Source organism: Schistocerca serialis, chromosome 2, assembly GCF_023864345.2.
Source record: "Schistocerca serialis cubense isolate TAMUIC-IGC-003099 chromosome 2, iqSchSeri2.2, whole genome shotgun sequence".
In the NCBI taxonomy this organism is placed as follows: domain Eukaryota; kingdom Metazoa; phylum Arthropoda; class Insecta; order Orthoptera; family Acrididae; genus Schistocerca; species Schistocerca serialis.
Window position 1 is genome coordinate 63,372,145 of NC_064639.1, and position 16,127 is coordinate 63,388,271.

The following is a 16,127-nucleotide window of genomic DNA, read 5'->3' on the forward strand; positions in this document are numbered from 1 at the left end:
AAGCGTTTCTGAAGAAGAGAAATTTGTTAACATCGAGTATAGATTTAAGTGTCAGGAAGTCGTTTCTGAAAGTATTTGTATGGAGTGTAGCCATGTATGGAAGTGAAACGTGGATGATAAATAGTTTGGACAAGAAGAGAATAAAAGCTTATGAAATTGGTGCTACAGAAGAATGCTGAAGATTAGGTGGGTAGATCACATAACTAATGAGGAGGTATTGAATATAATTGGGGAGAAGAGGAGTTTGTTTCACAACTTGACAAGAAGAAGGGACCGGTTGGTAGGACATGTCCTGAGGCATCAAGGGATCACAAATTTAGCATTGGAGGGCAGCGTGGAGGTAAAAATCGTAGAGGGAGACCAAGAGATGAATACACTAAGCAGATTGAGAAGGATGTAGGTTGCAGTAGGTACTGGGAGGTGAAGGAGCTTGCACAGGATAGATTAGCATGGAGAGCTGCATCAAACCAGTCTCAGGACTGAAGACCACAACAACAACAACAACAACAACCACATGATTTATTCAAATTCTTTGATGATCGTATTCCAGGCATAAACCTTTTTTATATACCAAAAGAAGAAATTGAAAAAATCTACCCAGATCAAGAAAAAAGGTTTACCGTGGGACATACAGTATCTGGAACAAGAGAAAATCAGTTAATTGTAATTAGCTCAGAGTAAGCAGAGTTTTCAATGATGCTACAGCATTCACAGTTAACGCCTTCGAAGCGGATGAAGAAATTCCAGTAGTCTCAATTCCAAGTTTACGACCAGGACAGTATGTTACTTGTATGGATGGGAATTTTTGGTGGGTTGGAAACGTGAAGTTTCACATGAACAACAAGACGTCCTCATCAGATTTATGCACCCATACGGTCATGCTTGTTCCTTCCACTGGCCGACTGCTAAAGATACCTGCTAGATTCCTGAGCAACATATCTTCATGACTTTAGATGCCCCATCAACGTCATCACCAGGAAGACAACACAGTTATCCACAATCTGTTATTGACAAGATTGTAGTAGTGCTTAACGAAAAATGGAACTGACTCTTTAGTATTTTTGTTCTGCAAATTTGCTGTGTTTTGTACTACACTTACTTTAATGTCATGTGTTAAATTAATGTTTGAAAGTGACTTATACATTCGAATAAAAATAATTAATTATGGTACTTAAAGAGCAAAATATTTGACTTTTCAATCTTCTTGAAGTGCTAAAATAATAACTTTTGAAACGTATTCTTACTCGTCAAACTGAAGATCCAGAAATTGAACAAGCTTTCTTTGAAATCTTAAAGGATGTTTTGCCAGCTGTGATAAGAAAAAGAGGATTAAAGAAGACACAGTTGAGATATTGCCCCCCAAAAATAACCTAAAATTCGCAAGTGGAAAATTTTGGCCAAACTTTGCAGATGCATATCTTTTCATCTGGGCATCCAGTGCTAATTAAATTTGATTACTATATAGACATCATAGGTAGGAATAGCCATCTGAAGTTTTCGCATGATTGGCTCACACAAAAAGTAGCAGGGGTCGAACAAACCATGGCTCTCAGAATAGAGCGACGAATTTTTTAACCATTTTAGTGGCTTGTATCTATATTTAGGTATGGCTAAATCCCTAAGTCTTGCCATGGTGTGATTCAGCATAAAACGTTGTCTGTGTATATTAATGCAAATGACCAAATGTTTGCTAGAACTTTTAAAAAAGCCTAGCAAAGTTGGCTCATTTGCGCCTTCGTACATGATGCGGAGGTGAGTAGCCTCTTTTTAAAATCCCCTAAGAATTCAAACACTGAAGATACTGAACTGAAATTGGGTGTATAACCATCAAAGACCATGTAGAACCTTCACACTAAATTTCATTATATTTTGAAATGGTCAAGTGGGGACCCCTTGATGTGGAATGACCCAAAAGCTAAATTCCTAGAAGTTTCTTAACCCTTCAGGATTAACACAGGAGTTTGACAGGTTGATGGGCTCTCACCAACTGTTTCAATCTGGCCTTAGACAAGATCATGGGAGAGTGGAAGAAAGAACTACAAGAGAAAAACATAAAGGAATCCACCTAGGACAAGAAAGAGAGACATCTGATTTGAAATATCTCGGTTTTGCTGATGACATTGCAGTAAATTCTACGGACAAAACAGACACAAAGATAATTATAGATACACTTCACAAAGTTGCAGCTCAAACTACATTACAAATGTGAGAAAACAGAATATATGAAAACCAAGAGAGCAAAGAAAAATATATATAGACACAACACAGATACATCAAAACATCTGATAAGTTTAAGATTTTAAGAAAATGGATACACACACCTACATCTAAATCTATACTCTGCAAACCACCGTGAGGTGCATTGTAGAGGATACATTCCATTGTGCCAGTTATTAGGGTTTCTCCCTGTTCCATTCACATATGGAGTGCGGGAAGAATGATTAATTGATTGCCTCAGTGTGTACAGTAATTATTCTAATCTTATCCTCATGATCCCTTTGTGAGTGATATGTAGGGGGTTGTAGTATATTCCTGGAGTAGTCGTTTAAAGCCAGTTCTTTAAATTTGGTAATAGACTTTCTCAGGATAGTTCAAATCTATCCTCAAGAGCCTTCCAGTTCAGTTCCTTCAGTATCTCTGTGACACTCTCCCATTGATTAAACAAACCTGTGACCATTTATGCTGCTCTTCTCTGTATATGTTCAATATATGGTACGGGTCCCACGCACTTCAGCAATATTCTGGAACCGGTCGCACAAGTGATGTGAACCTATCGTCTTTGTAGATTGATTGTACTTCTCCAGTATCCTACCAATAAACCAAAGTCTACCACTTGCTTTACCCATGACTGAACGTATGTGATCATTCCCTACAAAGTGTTAAAGGTATTTGCAAGAGATGGCCTATTTCAATGTACTATAAGTGCAAAATTTAACATTTCTGAACATTGGAAGCAAGTTGACAATCTCTGCACCACTTTGAAATCTTATTAAGAAGACTGAATATTTATGCAGCTTCTTTCATACAGTACTTCATCACTGATAACTTCGTCATCTACAAAAATCCTGATTTTACTATTAGCTAATATTGTCTGCTAAGTCATTAGTGTACAACATGAACAGCAAGTGCCCAACACACTTCCCTGGGATACACCCGAAGTTACTTGTGCATCCAACAATGACTCTCCATCCAAAGTAACATGTTGCATCCTCCCTACCAAAAAGTGTTCAATCCAGTGACAAATTTCACTTGATATCCCATAAGATCCAACTTTTGACAATAAGAGTAGTTGTGGTACCGAATCAAATACTTTTTGGAGGTCAAGAAATACAGCATCTACCCAATTGCCTTGCCCAAAGCTTTCAGTATGTCATGTGAGAAAAGTGCTGGTTAGGTTTCACATGATCGACAATTTCGAAATCTGTGCTAGTTAACATTAAGGAGGTCATTCAGTTAAAGACACCTCATTATATTTGAGCTCAGAATATGTTATAAGATTCTACAACAAATCAGTGTTAAGGATATTGGACAGTTGTTTAGTGGATCACTTCTACTACCCTTCTTGTAGACGGGTGTGACCTGAACTTTTTTCAAAAAACTGGGCATCGTTTTTTGTTCTACAGATCTATGACAGGTTATAGTTAGAAGAGAGGCTAACCCAGCTGCAAATTCAGTACAGAATCTGACTGGGATTCCATCGGGCCCTGGAGTTTTATTTAATTTTAACAATTTTAGTGTTTCTCAATGCCACTGACACTAATACTTATTTCATTCATCTTTTCAGTGGTACAAGCATTAAATTGAGGCAATTCTCATGGGTTTTCCTTTGTAAAGGAACATTTAAAAATGGAGTTAAGCATTTCAGGTTTTGCTTTGCTACTATATTTCTGTGCCTCTCATTCACTAGGGACTGGACACTAACATCGGTGCCACTAACAGCCTTTACGTACGACCAGAATTTCTTTGGGTTCTGTGAAAGATCACTTGACAATATTCTGCTACAGTAGTAATTGAAGGCTTCGGGCACTACTCTCTTGACAGCCAAATGTGTTTCATTCAGCATCTCTCTATCTATAGCCCTGTGCTTTGTTTTACACCTATCATGCAGTAATCTCTGTTTCTTTAGAGGTTTCTTGACATTGACTGTATACTGAGGAAGTTCTCTCCCATTAAGAACTGTTCTAATGGGTACATATCTGTTCAGTGCATGGTCAACTATTATTTAAACCTGAGACATAGTTCCTCAACATGCTCCTGCCCTGTGCTGAAAGTTTCAAGTTCTTCACTGAGGTATGGCACTACTGACTTTTTATCTAGTTAACTGAACACATATATCTTTTTCCTTGTTTAAGTTGTCCTTTTTATTTTCATAATCACTGTTGCCACAATCACGTGATGGTCACTGATACCAGTTTTGATGTGGGCATCCTCAAAGAAGTCAAGACTATTTGTTGCCGTTAGGTCCAATACATTTCCATCATGGGTGAGGCTCCCAACTACCTGTCCTAGGTAGTTTTCAGAGAAAGCACTTAGTAAAGTTTCACAGGATGTCTTATCAAAAGTTTCACAGGATGTCTTATCTCCCCCACCACTAAAAAAACTGTAAGTTTCCCAATTAACTGTCAGATGATTAAAGTCTCCACCAATGATTATAGTATGATTGGGGACCTTCCATACAAGTGAACTGAGGTTTTCTCTAAGTTTCTCGTTACACTGGGAGATGAGTCTCGTGGGTGACAGAAGGATCCAATCATCATTTTATGCCCATCACTGATACCAAGTCTTGCCCAAACAAGCACACATGCAACTTAAATTTCTACCTCAGTGGATTTGCATTTCTTGCCTACTGCGGCAAAAACACCACCTCCATTTCCCCTTTGCCTATCCTTTTGACGTACACTTATATTTTCCCCAAAAATCTCACTGCTACCAATTTCAGGTTTCAACCAGATTTCTGTACCTAGCATGATGTGACCTTCATTGCTTTTTGGAAGAGCTTCAAACTCTGGCACTTTGCTGTGAATACTTCAGCAGTTTACCATTAGGATTTTACTACTCTGACCTGTAGGAGGACTTCTTTTGTCTTACACTGATATTCCTGGGTTTCCCACACCTATCATTATCTGGATTGTAAGGAGAGTCACCTAATTTAAAAAAGGCTTGTGTGCACACCACAGTCAGCCAGCTACCTGAGTAGCCTCTCATGTGTAATGCACATGTGTCCCATTTAAGGGGACCCTATAGTTCTCATTCCTATGGCACAAGTCCAGGAAGTCGCAGAGTACCTTGTCAAAGCACTTTCGAAGTCTCTGGTTCATTCCTTCCACTTGACCAGAGGGCCACGATCAGTTCTGGGGACAATGCTGGAAACTCCATGTGCAAGGCTAGTCTTCTCAACCTTCTCTGCCAGTTGCTGGAAAGACCTCGGAGCCCCGGCGACAGGGATCATTCGCTGTAGTGTGCCCCACGGTCTGCAGTTGGTTGCACTTTATTTCCTCAATTTCTGCCGGAATAGCCGTACACACTGAGTGTACTTTGTGTCCTTTCTTGCCATTTTCCTATAGGGTATCATCATTTGGCATATGTCAGAACTGCCGATGATTACAGATCCCTACCCTCTTGTGTTTGCCTCCTCCTGACATCGGACAAAACAGGTTTCCCCAAAACAGGTGAATTTACTACAACTGGCTCAGTTTCAGTTTTAGTGACAGGCAGCACCTCGAAGTTGTTCGTTAGGGGGCTGGTACAACACCCTGAGTCCTCCCTGGTCCCCTTCCACCTTGTACATGATGCCTAGATCCACCACTGCCACACCACTCGCGATCACTTGAATCTATAATGACAGATCGTGTACATTCTGCATAGGAACTGGGATCCAAGGGACAGGATAGTACTTGAGATACCTCTGGTGCAGGTATCACAAGGGAACAACTCCCGGAAGCTCTTTTGCTAATCGTTTGACAGTAGTCAGAGTGAGTTCCTGCTGCTTACGAACGTCAACCCACTCATCCCATGTTCAAGAACAGCGTTCACAGTTGGGCTCCATTTCGGCTGCTGCAATGTATTATTAGGCAGTGAACTAATAACTTTAATTTATGACCGATGATTATCTTTCAGTCTGTTGCGCTAAAAAGTTACTAATTCCCTATAGTAAATGAAGCAAATACACAAAACTTGATTTCTATTAACGTAACACAAAAACCTATGGTAAAAACTACCAGTTTTCTAAATCGTTTGGAGGTTAATTATGGTTGTTAGCAAGCTCGAAAACAGTGTTAATATTCAATACATGAAGATAATATATAGGGTTACTCCTCTTTAACAGAAAACCAGATGTAACAGTAACTAAATCACAAACCGCGATTTGCTACAGTCTGCTCGCAGATTATGCAAAGGGCAATGGTAGCTTCTGAAAATTTTCAAAAATGCACGTTTTTCTGAGTTACGAGGTGATGTACTTTTTGACAGAACTTTGAACCGCAAACGCTGACTTGCTAAGAAATAAATTATGTAACCAAAACACTCAAACCGGTAACTTACGAAAATATAATTGGTAAGCGTCCGAAGATTCTTAAAATAACCTAACCCTCCCACGCAATTGCACAACGAAATTAGAGAACGATTGTTTTGAACAAGGGCAGGCCTACTGTTCTCAAAAATTTTAAAAGAGCTCAATTAAGTTTAAGTCTGCAATTGACGATAACAGTACGAGTTTATCGCGAATGTTCGCAAATTCAAAACGTATCGCTATACTTATTGGTACATATATATATTTTTTCGCAAGTGCGTATTGCACGGATTTTTCACTTAGCTCATTCTGTGCACACTTCTACACCATCTACAATGCAGCATGACTTTATCTCTATGAAAATCTCTAATGTGAAGCAACTGAACGCACGTCTTCTACCTGTTGCACCTAACAATCAAACGGAATAATGGATTAAATAAAACCACAATTAAGGAAAGATCGAAGAATAGAATTATCACTTTATGGATCTGAGTTCCTAACAGTGAATGAAAGAGGTGAAAAAGGAAAATTGGAAAAGAAAGAAGGGGAAAATACTCCGAAAGGTTTTTAGATCTCAAACAGTAACAAAAACAATGTGAGGACGTAGAACCACTGGCTCCAACGCTCGCCCTCCCCTCTGTAATACGCGCTGTACGCTACACTCCTTGTGTGTACGCTGAGGGGATGTAAGTATTCATAGTATGTGACGGGAGTGCGAGTGATTTTTTACCGTCGGAATTGCCACGCCCCCTCCCCACCAAGTACAACACCAAACGGAAGAATAGAAGAAATGAAGGTCAATTCACAAAAAGTAGAAAAAATTGCAGACACAATAAGAAAAGGGAGATTACAGTTTTATGGTCATATTTACATAATGATTACAATAGGCTAACGAAGAAAAATTTTAATTTTATTTCCAAATTAAAAAAAGGTCACGTCATAGCTGGAAGGGATCTGAGAAAACGTAACGTCTCTGAAGACACCATACACGACAGGGAAAATTTCAGGTTGCTGATAAATACTACAAAATTTCCTGTCCAACAACAACAGAAACGACGGACAAGGCAGGCCAACAGCCAAGGCATGAAAAAGTTCTTGGAACATAGAAAGAAAAAGACCTAACTCTTAGGTTTTAAGCAGTTTGTAACTGGCCAGATTCTGTAACAATAATAATAATATATTTTTAGAATACAGCTTTGTTACGAAAAATTTAGCATTTTACTGAACATGGCCAAGTAGCACATATTTTTAAAGTTTATAAGAAACTGAATAAACTGGTGTGCATGATAGTACATCTAACAGTTTTTGAGATATGGCCGTATTAAGGTTTCAAAATATGACAAAAATCGCACTAGTCTGGAAACTTTAAAAATTGATAGCTCAGAAACGTAATGTATACAAATCTTTAATTTTGGATTTTACCTAATTTTGATATCTAGAATATAATGACAAATAATTATAAATAATTAAAGTTAAAATTTATTTTGTTATTGGTTGATCTCACAGGGAATGATTCACCCTGCAAAATTCTGATTTTTCATACCACCAGAGAATTAAGCTCTGACAAACTTTGCATCATATTCCACAACTTATATGACTAGTTCCTCATCTGGTAAGCATATATTCTCACAAAATTTGCTACTAACGAAATTATACGTAGAAAAATAAGGTGGAATCTACTGAAATAAAAACTGGTACATGTTCAATGTTACGACATTTGCAGTGTTGGCTCAAGTCTTTTGCTGGTGAAAGAGTATCTTGTGTCAACTTCTGCCTTTGATATAGTAATGTGTGGAGGTTACACATTACACACTAACAGTGTGAATGGGTGAATGCACATTTCACTTGATGGAAGAATTAAGTATTTACATGTCTATCATTTGGGTGAAACTCAATCCACACTGTTGAAACCCCTTTCCATCAGGTGTTGGTTAAAATGTGCAGTCTCAATGTGTGTTTTGTTAATAAAGGTCGCTTTCTCTTTGAGATAGTTAACAACAACATATTTGTACGGCTTCTACCACAATTGAGTATTACACCTCAGTTTCTTCCTTTTCTTCTGCCAATCTCGGATTAGGCCCCTTGGCATGTTCCAGTCTCAACATCTCTTCCTCAGCCTTCCCACTCCCCTTCTTCCAATAGAATTGTATTTCATTTCTTGTCATGGCATTCTGTGAAGTGACATACCGGTACACAAAACATACTCTTTCCAATCCTACTTTCATTGTATTACTTTTTCAGTTAATGGCTTTCCTTATTTCATCATGTCTTTTCTGGAGTTTCTTTTACAGCCTTTCACTGATCTAAGGATCGTCATTTCTGATGTTTAAAGTTATCTTAGAACTTTGTTATAAAATTTCATTTAAGTTTCTCTTCTAGTTTTACCCTACAGTGTTCTTGTTGCTGTGCCATGTATGTCTTGATAGGTGTTAATTTACTTTTTATGTCTTTCTCTTCTTCAAAAGTTATTTTCCTTCTATATGGCATACAGGTGAAATACCAGAGGAATGGAGGTGCACAAAAGTTATCGAAACAGAACTACACAAATAATTGCAGATATATAGATGGAGCATTCTGAATTCTAGAAATGTCCTACTGTAAATTATCAGCTCTAAATTAATTCTATCTAATCTAGGTGCTTTCCTGTTTTTTGTTTTCTTGAATGCTTGTTTCAGTTCTTTCAAATCTGTTAAATCTGTCCATACCTGTGCTTTCTTTTCCATTGGCTCTTCTACACCTGGACTATATCGTAATTTCATGTAGTGACTTATCCAGTCTTCTAAAGGAATGATATTTGTAGTTGTAGTATCTTTGGTTGTTCTTTTTAGCTGTCTGATAAGATAATATGCTATTTCCTGTCTATTGTGTATGTCACGTTCAATTCTTCTTATAAATGCATCCCATGAGGATCTGTGAGCCTGTCTTTCTATATTTTTGGTTCCATTCCTGATTTCTATGTATTTCTCTTTAGCCTGCTCGGTCTGTTCCTGTAAGAACACCCTATATGCTTTATTTTTCTTTTCTATGGCTTCTTCTGTCACTTTATTCCAATCTTAAGCCCCCTTTTACTATCTGTTTTGCGTTTTTCACCTAGTATATCTTTAGTCACCTGTGTTATGGCATTTTTAATGTTTGTCCATTCTTCAGTTAGATCTTTGCTTGAAGGCATTTGTTGGAGTCCTTAAAAGTTTTTCTTGGATTTCTTTCAGTTTTCCTCTTGTTCTGCTTCTTACATCTTTACCACAGCTGGATATTTTATTTAACAAGATATTGGTTTGTACTCAAGTTTCTCATCCTATATACTTCTGTGGCTATCACCCTTAAGACTAGATTTGTATTTACTATTGTTTAATCAATAAGAAATCAAAGGTCTTGTGAAGACCATGTGTATTTGTATATGTATTTCGGCTTAAAAATGTACTAGTTACCAGTACTTTCAGTTCAATAAAGGCGACAAACTCTCAGTTTTATTCCGCTGGTATTAATAGTATCTTCTCCATCGTTGCCAAAATGACATAGTCAGTGCACCAATTTGGTGCATCAGTTTTAGTTATTTAAGTCATTCATCTGTACACTCACTTATTATGTTGCATAAATCCCATCATTAATAAAAGCCTTTAGAGTTGTGTAAATAATAAAATTATACATTAATTTGCAGTATACTCTACCCCTGTAGAGTATACTGACAAACCAATTAAGATTTGTGTTTATTTACTCCCGTGGATAAGTGTGGGAATTAGGCCTATTAGTAAACTACCCTATTACTGCACATCTTAGGAGAAAGCAAGTATTTGGGAAAAATCTACTGCTCTTTAAGTCACAGTAATAACTAAAACTAGTGATTGGGTTCATTTAAAAATCTGGGTATTCTTACTGCACTGGCTGTGTACATCTATCCAGTTTGTTGTACATACCAGGGAAACCATTAGTAGACTAAGTATTTTACTTATAGTTCTATACATAATCATAGAACAAGAGCTAGTTTGAACTTCCATTTACCAACAAAAAACAAATAAATACTTCACACTGCGTTTTCTATCAGAAAATAATTGCTTAAGAAGATGGAAAAGATTACTATGTAACAATATTATGAAAAGGCTAGTTGCTACTCACCACATAGCGGAGATGTTGAGTCACAGACAGGCACAACAAAAAGACTGTCAGAAAGGGACCTTTCGACCAACAAGGCCTTTGTTCCATAAAAACACGGGAGAACTGCCGGATATCAGTAACTTCCTGCCACGATATTTCGGCGCAGAGTCTTCTGGTCATCTTCAGGTGAATGCCACTGTAGTAGTACTGGCGAGTACGCGCTGAGCTCCGCTATTTAAAGCCTTCTGAGGTGACATTGCGCATGCGCTGCTCAGCGTGCGCGTTCATAACGGCTCCGTGCGCTGCGCCTCGCGCCCTCCACTGTTAAAGCCTAGCGTATCGGTGTCAGGTCGATTTCCATCTTTATGCAGATGACTACGTCGACTACGAAGTTTCTCTATAACAGGATTCCAAGCAGAGTTCAGCTGATAACCACTCTCTCGATTGATGAGGGTCTCGTTGTCAGACAATCTTATTTCCACAGATTCATTGATAATCGAGCTCCAAAAGTTAGATGTATGGGCCAATATTTTTGTGTTGTCGTAATTCATGGAATGGTCTGTGGAAATACAACGTTCGGCGATTGCGGACTTGGTGGGTTGGAGAAGGCGAGTATGCCGTTGGTGTTCCACAATGCGTTCCTGCACAGTTTGTGTTGTTTGCCCTATATATGATTTGCCGCATTCACACGGAATTTTGTAAACACTTGGTTTACGCAGGCCCAGGGCGTCTTTAACGGATCCCACCAGTGATGAAATTTTGGTAGGAGGGCGAAAGATGACTCTCACTTGATACTTTCTCAATATTCTGCCTATCTGTGAAGAAATATTCCCAATAAATGGTAGATAAACAGTCGACCTGAAGGCCTCTTCCTCTTCCTTGTTCCGTCGTTTGTAGGTCTTCATCACTCTGTTCACTTGCCTAGGTGAAAAGCCATTCTCCAAAAATACTTTTTGCAGGTGTTCCAGTTCCGCTTGAAGACTGTCGGCGTCAGAGATAGTATGGGCACGGTGGACCAAGGGTTTGAGAACGCCCATTGTTTGTGCTGGATGGTGGCAACTAGTAGCTCGTAGATACAGGTCTGTATGAGTGGGCCTTCTGTACACCGAGTGACCAAGTGTGCCGTCACTCTTCCGTCGCACCAAGACGTCTAAAAATGGCAGACAGCCATCTCTCTCTGTCTCCATGGTAAACTTTATGTTTTCATGTATGGAGTTCACGTGACGTAAAAATTCTTGGAGACGGTCCAGACCATGAAGCCACACTATAAAAGTGTCGCCAACGTACCGCCGAAATACTGTCGGTTTAAAAGTGGCAGAGTCGAGTGCTCTCTCTTCAAAATCTTCCTTAAAAAGATTGGCCACCAGGGGAGACAAAGGACTCCCCATGGCGACACCATCAGAATGTTCGTAAAATTCGTTGTTAAATATAAAATATGTAGACGGAACAAGGAAGAGGAAGAGGCCTTCAGGTCGACTGTTTATCTACCATTTATTGGGAATATTTCTTCACAGATAGGCAGAATATTGAGAAAGTATCAAGTGAGAGTCATCTTTCGCCCTCCTACCAAAATTTCATCACTGGTGGGATCCGTTAAAGACGCCCTGGGCCTGCGTAAACCAAGTGTTTACAAAATTCCGTGTGAATGCGGCAAATCATATATAGGGCAAACAACACAAACTGTGCAGGAACGCATTGTGGAACACCAACGGCATACTCGCCTTCTCCAACCCACCAAGTCCGCAATCGCCGAACATTGTATTTCCACAGACCATTCCATGAATTACGATGACACAAAAATTTTGGCCCATACATCTAACTTTTGGAGCTCGATTATCAATGAATCTGTGGAAATAAGATTGTCTGACAACGAGACCCTCATCAATCGAGAGAGTGGTTATCAGCTGAACTCTGCTTGGAATCCTGTTATAGAGAAACTTCGTAGTCGACGTAGTCATCTGCATAAAGATGGAAATCGACCTGACACCGATACGCTAGGCTTTAACAGTGGAGGGCGCGAGGCGCAGCGCACGGAGCCGTTATGAACGCGCACGCTGAGCAGCGCATGCGCAATGTCACCTCAGAAGGCTTTAAATAGCGGAGCTCAACGCGTGCTCGCCAGTACTACAGTGGCATTCACCTAAAGATGGCCAGAAGACTCTGCGCCGAAATATCGTGGCAGGAAGTTACTGATATCCGGCAGTTCTCCCGTGTTGTTATGGAACAATCAGTACGCCGGGAAAGCTTTAAACATCACAACAAGGCCTTTGTCAAAAGAGACAACACACACACACATTCACAGTATTGTAGGGTAGCGTGGAAGGTAAAAATCGTAGAGGGAGACAAAGAGAGGAATACAGTAAACAGATTCAGAAGGATGTAGGTTGCAGTAGGTACTGGGAGATGAAGAAGCTTGCACAGGATAGAGTAGCATCGAGAGCTGCATCAAACCAGTCTCTGGACTGAAGACCACAACAACAAACACTCACACACGCATACGCATGTGCGGCCACAGTCTCTGGCGTCGGAAGCCTTTTTGTTGAGCCCATCTGCGACTCAGCATCTTCACTATATGGTGAGTAGCAACTATACTTTTCATAATATCGTTACATTCCATCCTGGGTTTTCCATTGCTCAAAAGATTACTATTTGAGTTAAAAAGACAGCAAAAACATACTTCATAACTAATGCATACCGCACACTTAAAGATTACTACAAGACGCAGAGCGGGGGTTAATAATGAAAGGGTGCAACTACAACACAAAGTCCCATTTCAGTTCACTGTCAGAATGTAATCCGTTTACAAGAAAATTATGTGCTGAGATCCATAATGCATGATAGGATGTTACTGGTATTCTCCTGAACTCAACATTCCACTCTTTATATGGGGAGAGTAGGGATGTTGATTCAGTTTCCCTGATGGACTGAAGCAAGTACATGGAGATGTGTATGGGGCATAGTAGCATGTTTATGGACCTGGAGTCAGTTTTCCGAATAGACTGAAGGAATCACAAAGGGCAGACTAGCTTGTTTTTTGTACTGGAGTCACCAGTGGCGGTCCATAGTGTGTGTAGTAAAGCAGTGAAAAACTATGTTTTCTATTGTATGTTACCTGGTGCAGACTGTTTATAACCAAAGGAAATCTGATATTTTTTAGTATTAATAATAATAATAACAATAACACTTACATGGTGTTCCCCCACAGGATTTAGTCCTGTCCCTTGGACCATATGTCTCAAAAGTTGGAAATAATTTATTGGTTTGCCAGTTTGACTGTGGGCTAGACAGTCCAAGTGATTGCCGTAGTTCAGCAGGAAATCGTATTGTCATCTAAAGTAAATAAATAAAAATTGTAGTATTTTTGACACTTTTAATATTTTCATATTATGTTAGTTTAACTGTAAATAAATGTCATAGATTATTGTTTTTATTTCTAAGCTAAATAACAGTCACCGGCGACCAAAGTTAACTGTAACCACACTCTACATTTATTAATGACTCTCCAAAGAATCTGCTGTTATGACATATATGCAAGAAATAATGAAGAAACATGCTTTAGTGAAACTGCTTTAGTAAATATTGAGAATCAGTATGTTTTCATTGTTGATACACAACAAGTGACATCACACTAATAATCATTCTGGTGTGAGAGCTGTCAAAATGCTTCCTCGCATATTTTGAGTCACAGTTAGGCACGACAAAAAGACTGTCACAAACAAAGCTTTCAGCCATTAAGGCCTTCCTCAACAACTGGCTTATGGTTCTGTTCCTCAACAGTGCACTACTGGCTCACTGACCCACATGCTCAATGTGATCCGAATTGCTCGCAGAACTGAAGCAGATAAAAAATTTCATAGCTCTGACGTGTCTCAACTTCTTTGTTGCCTCAATACTGCGTGTACCTCCACATTTTATACACTGGACTTGTTCAGAAAGTGGTCCTTGATGTCACTGAATCAACCTACTATGTAGGCAAAGTTGTGTCCCTACTATAATGACATACAATCATGGTGAAATTGTAATCCGAGTATATGAAGTTTCACTACCCCTTTTTTAAATTCTTTTTAAGGTTATCAATCTTCTGACCAAGATGGTGTCCAACAGGCACAATATTTCGGCGATCAGGCATGTCGCCATCGTCAGGTGCGCTGAGGAACTGAGCTCCTGAGGGCGGGCGGCCGATTTAAATCCTCTGGCAACCAGGGCGGACGTAGCAAGCACATCGACGCTACGACAGATTTCGACGCCCACGTCTTCGCGACCGCCGGGGCGCGGGCGCGGACGGCGAAGAGAGCGGCCCGTTGGGGGAGTGGATTTAAATCGACCGCCCGTCCTCAGGAGCTCAGTTCGTCAGCGCACCTGACGATGGCGACATGCCTGATCGCCGAAATATTGTGCCCGTTGGACACTATGAACCGGCAGTATACCAGTGGACCATTCGAGCAACAAATACGCTGGGAGAAACTGAAGAATCATAACTTCAAAACTGACTTACAAAACAACAACTAACTCGCAGCCTCGCTGCATCGATTTATATAGAGTTTTAACAATAGTTTCCAAAATAAAGCATTATTAATTTTGTACAATTTTGGTGTTACAATTAAAATTTACAAAACGTAAAGAAACTGATATTACAGTCGAATAAGATATAAAATACAATATTTGAATAACCATCTTTGATAATAATATCTTCAAATTTCCTTAAGAAAATCATTCTGAACTTTAATTACAATAATGTCTCGTATTATTTTAGTTATGTAATTAACTACAGTTTGGATCTGGGTCCTAATATTCATTGATATTACAAATCTTGTGCTTTATCCGACTACATATGAGAAAGTTACAAATAAGGCCTCAAATTCTGAAACTGGAAAACTGTGAGATGTAAACAGGTGGAGAGTTAATTACAAATGTAATTACAAAGACTATTAATTGCAGAGGAAGACATAAAAATAAATAACAAATGAAAATACATCGCTTGATAATAACTTTTAAGCTGATTCTCAAAATAAAGATATTTTCTATTACTGTTTTTTTAGATTACCAATTTGTTAATTAGAAGCACTGACTTTTCATGCTAACACCTCTGCAGTCTCTAGTTATTTATTGGTAAGGCCGTATTGCTTCAATTACTTGTTTACTTACTTAATTTAGTTGTTGTTGTTGTGGTCTTCAGTCCTGAGACTGGTTTGATGCAGCTCTCCATGCTAATCTACCCTGTGCAAGCTCCTTCATCTCCCAGTACCTACTGCAACCTACATCCTTCTCAATCTGCTTAGTGTATTCATCTCTTGGTCTCCCTCTACGATTTTTACCCTCCACGCTGCCCTCCAATGCTAAATTTGTGATCCCTTGATGCCTCAGAACATGTCCTACCAACTGGTCCCTTCTTCTTGTCAAGTTGTGAAACAAACTCCTCTTCTCCCCAATTATATTCAATACCTCCTCATTAGTTACGTGATCTACCCACCTAATCTTCAGCATTCTTCTGTAGCACCAATTTCAAAAGCTTCTATTCTCTTGTTAT

At 39.2% G+C, this 16,127-nt stretch overlaps 1 protein-coding gene across 1 annotated transcript in view; it reads right to left on the bottom strand.

Annotated features, from left to right (window-relative positions):
- The window catches only part of LOC126455728 (phospholipid-transporting ATPase ABCA3), a 526,358-nt gene extending 512,428 nt beyond the window's left edge, over positions 1-13,930 (bottom strand). The window contains exon 1 of the mRNA XM_050091496.1: positions 13,789-13,930. Within this exon, the coding sequence (XP_049947453.1) occupies positions 13,789-13,930 (142 nt within the window). The remainder of the gene's footprint in view (positions 1-13,788) is intronic.
- Between the last annotated feature and the right edge of the window lie 2,197 nt (positions 13,931-16,127).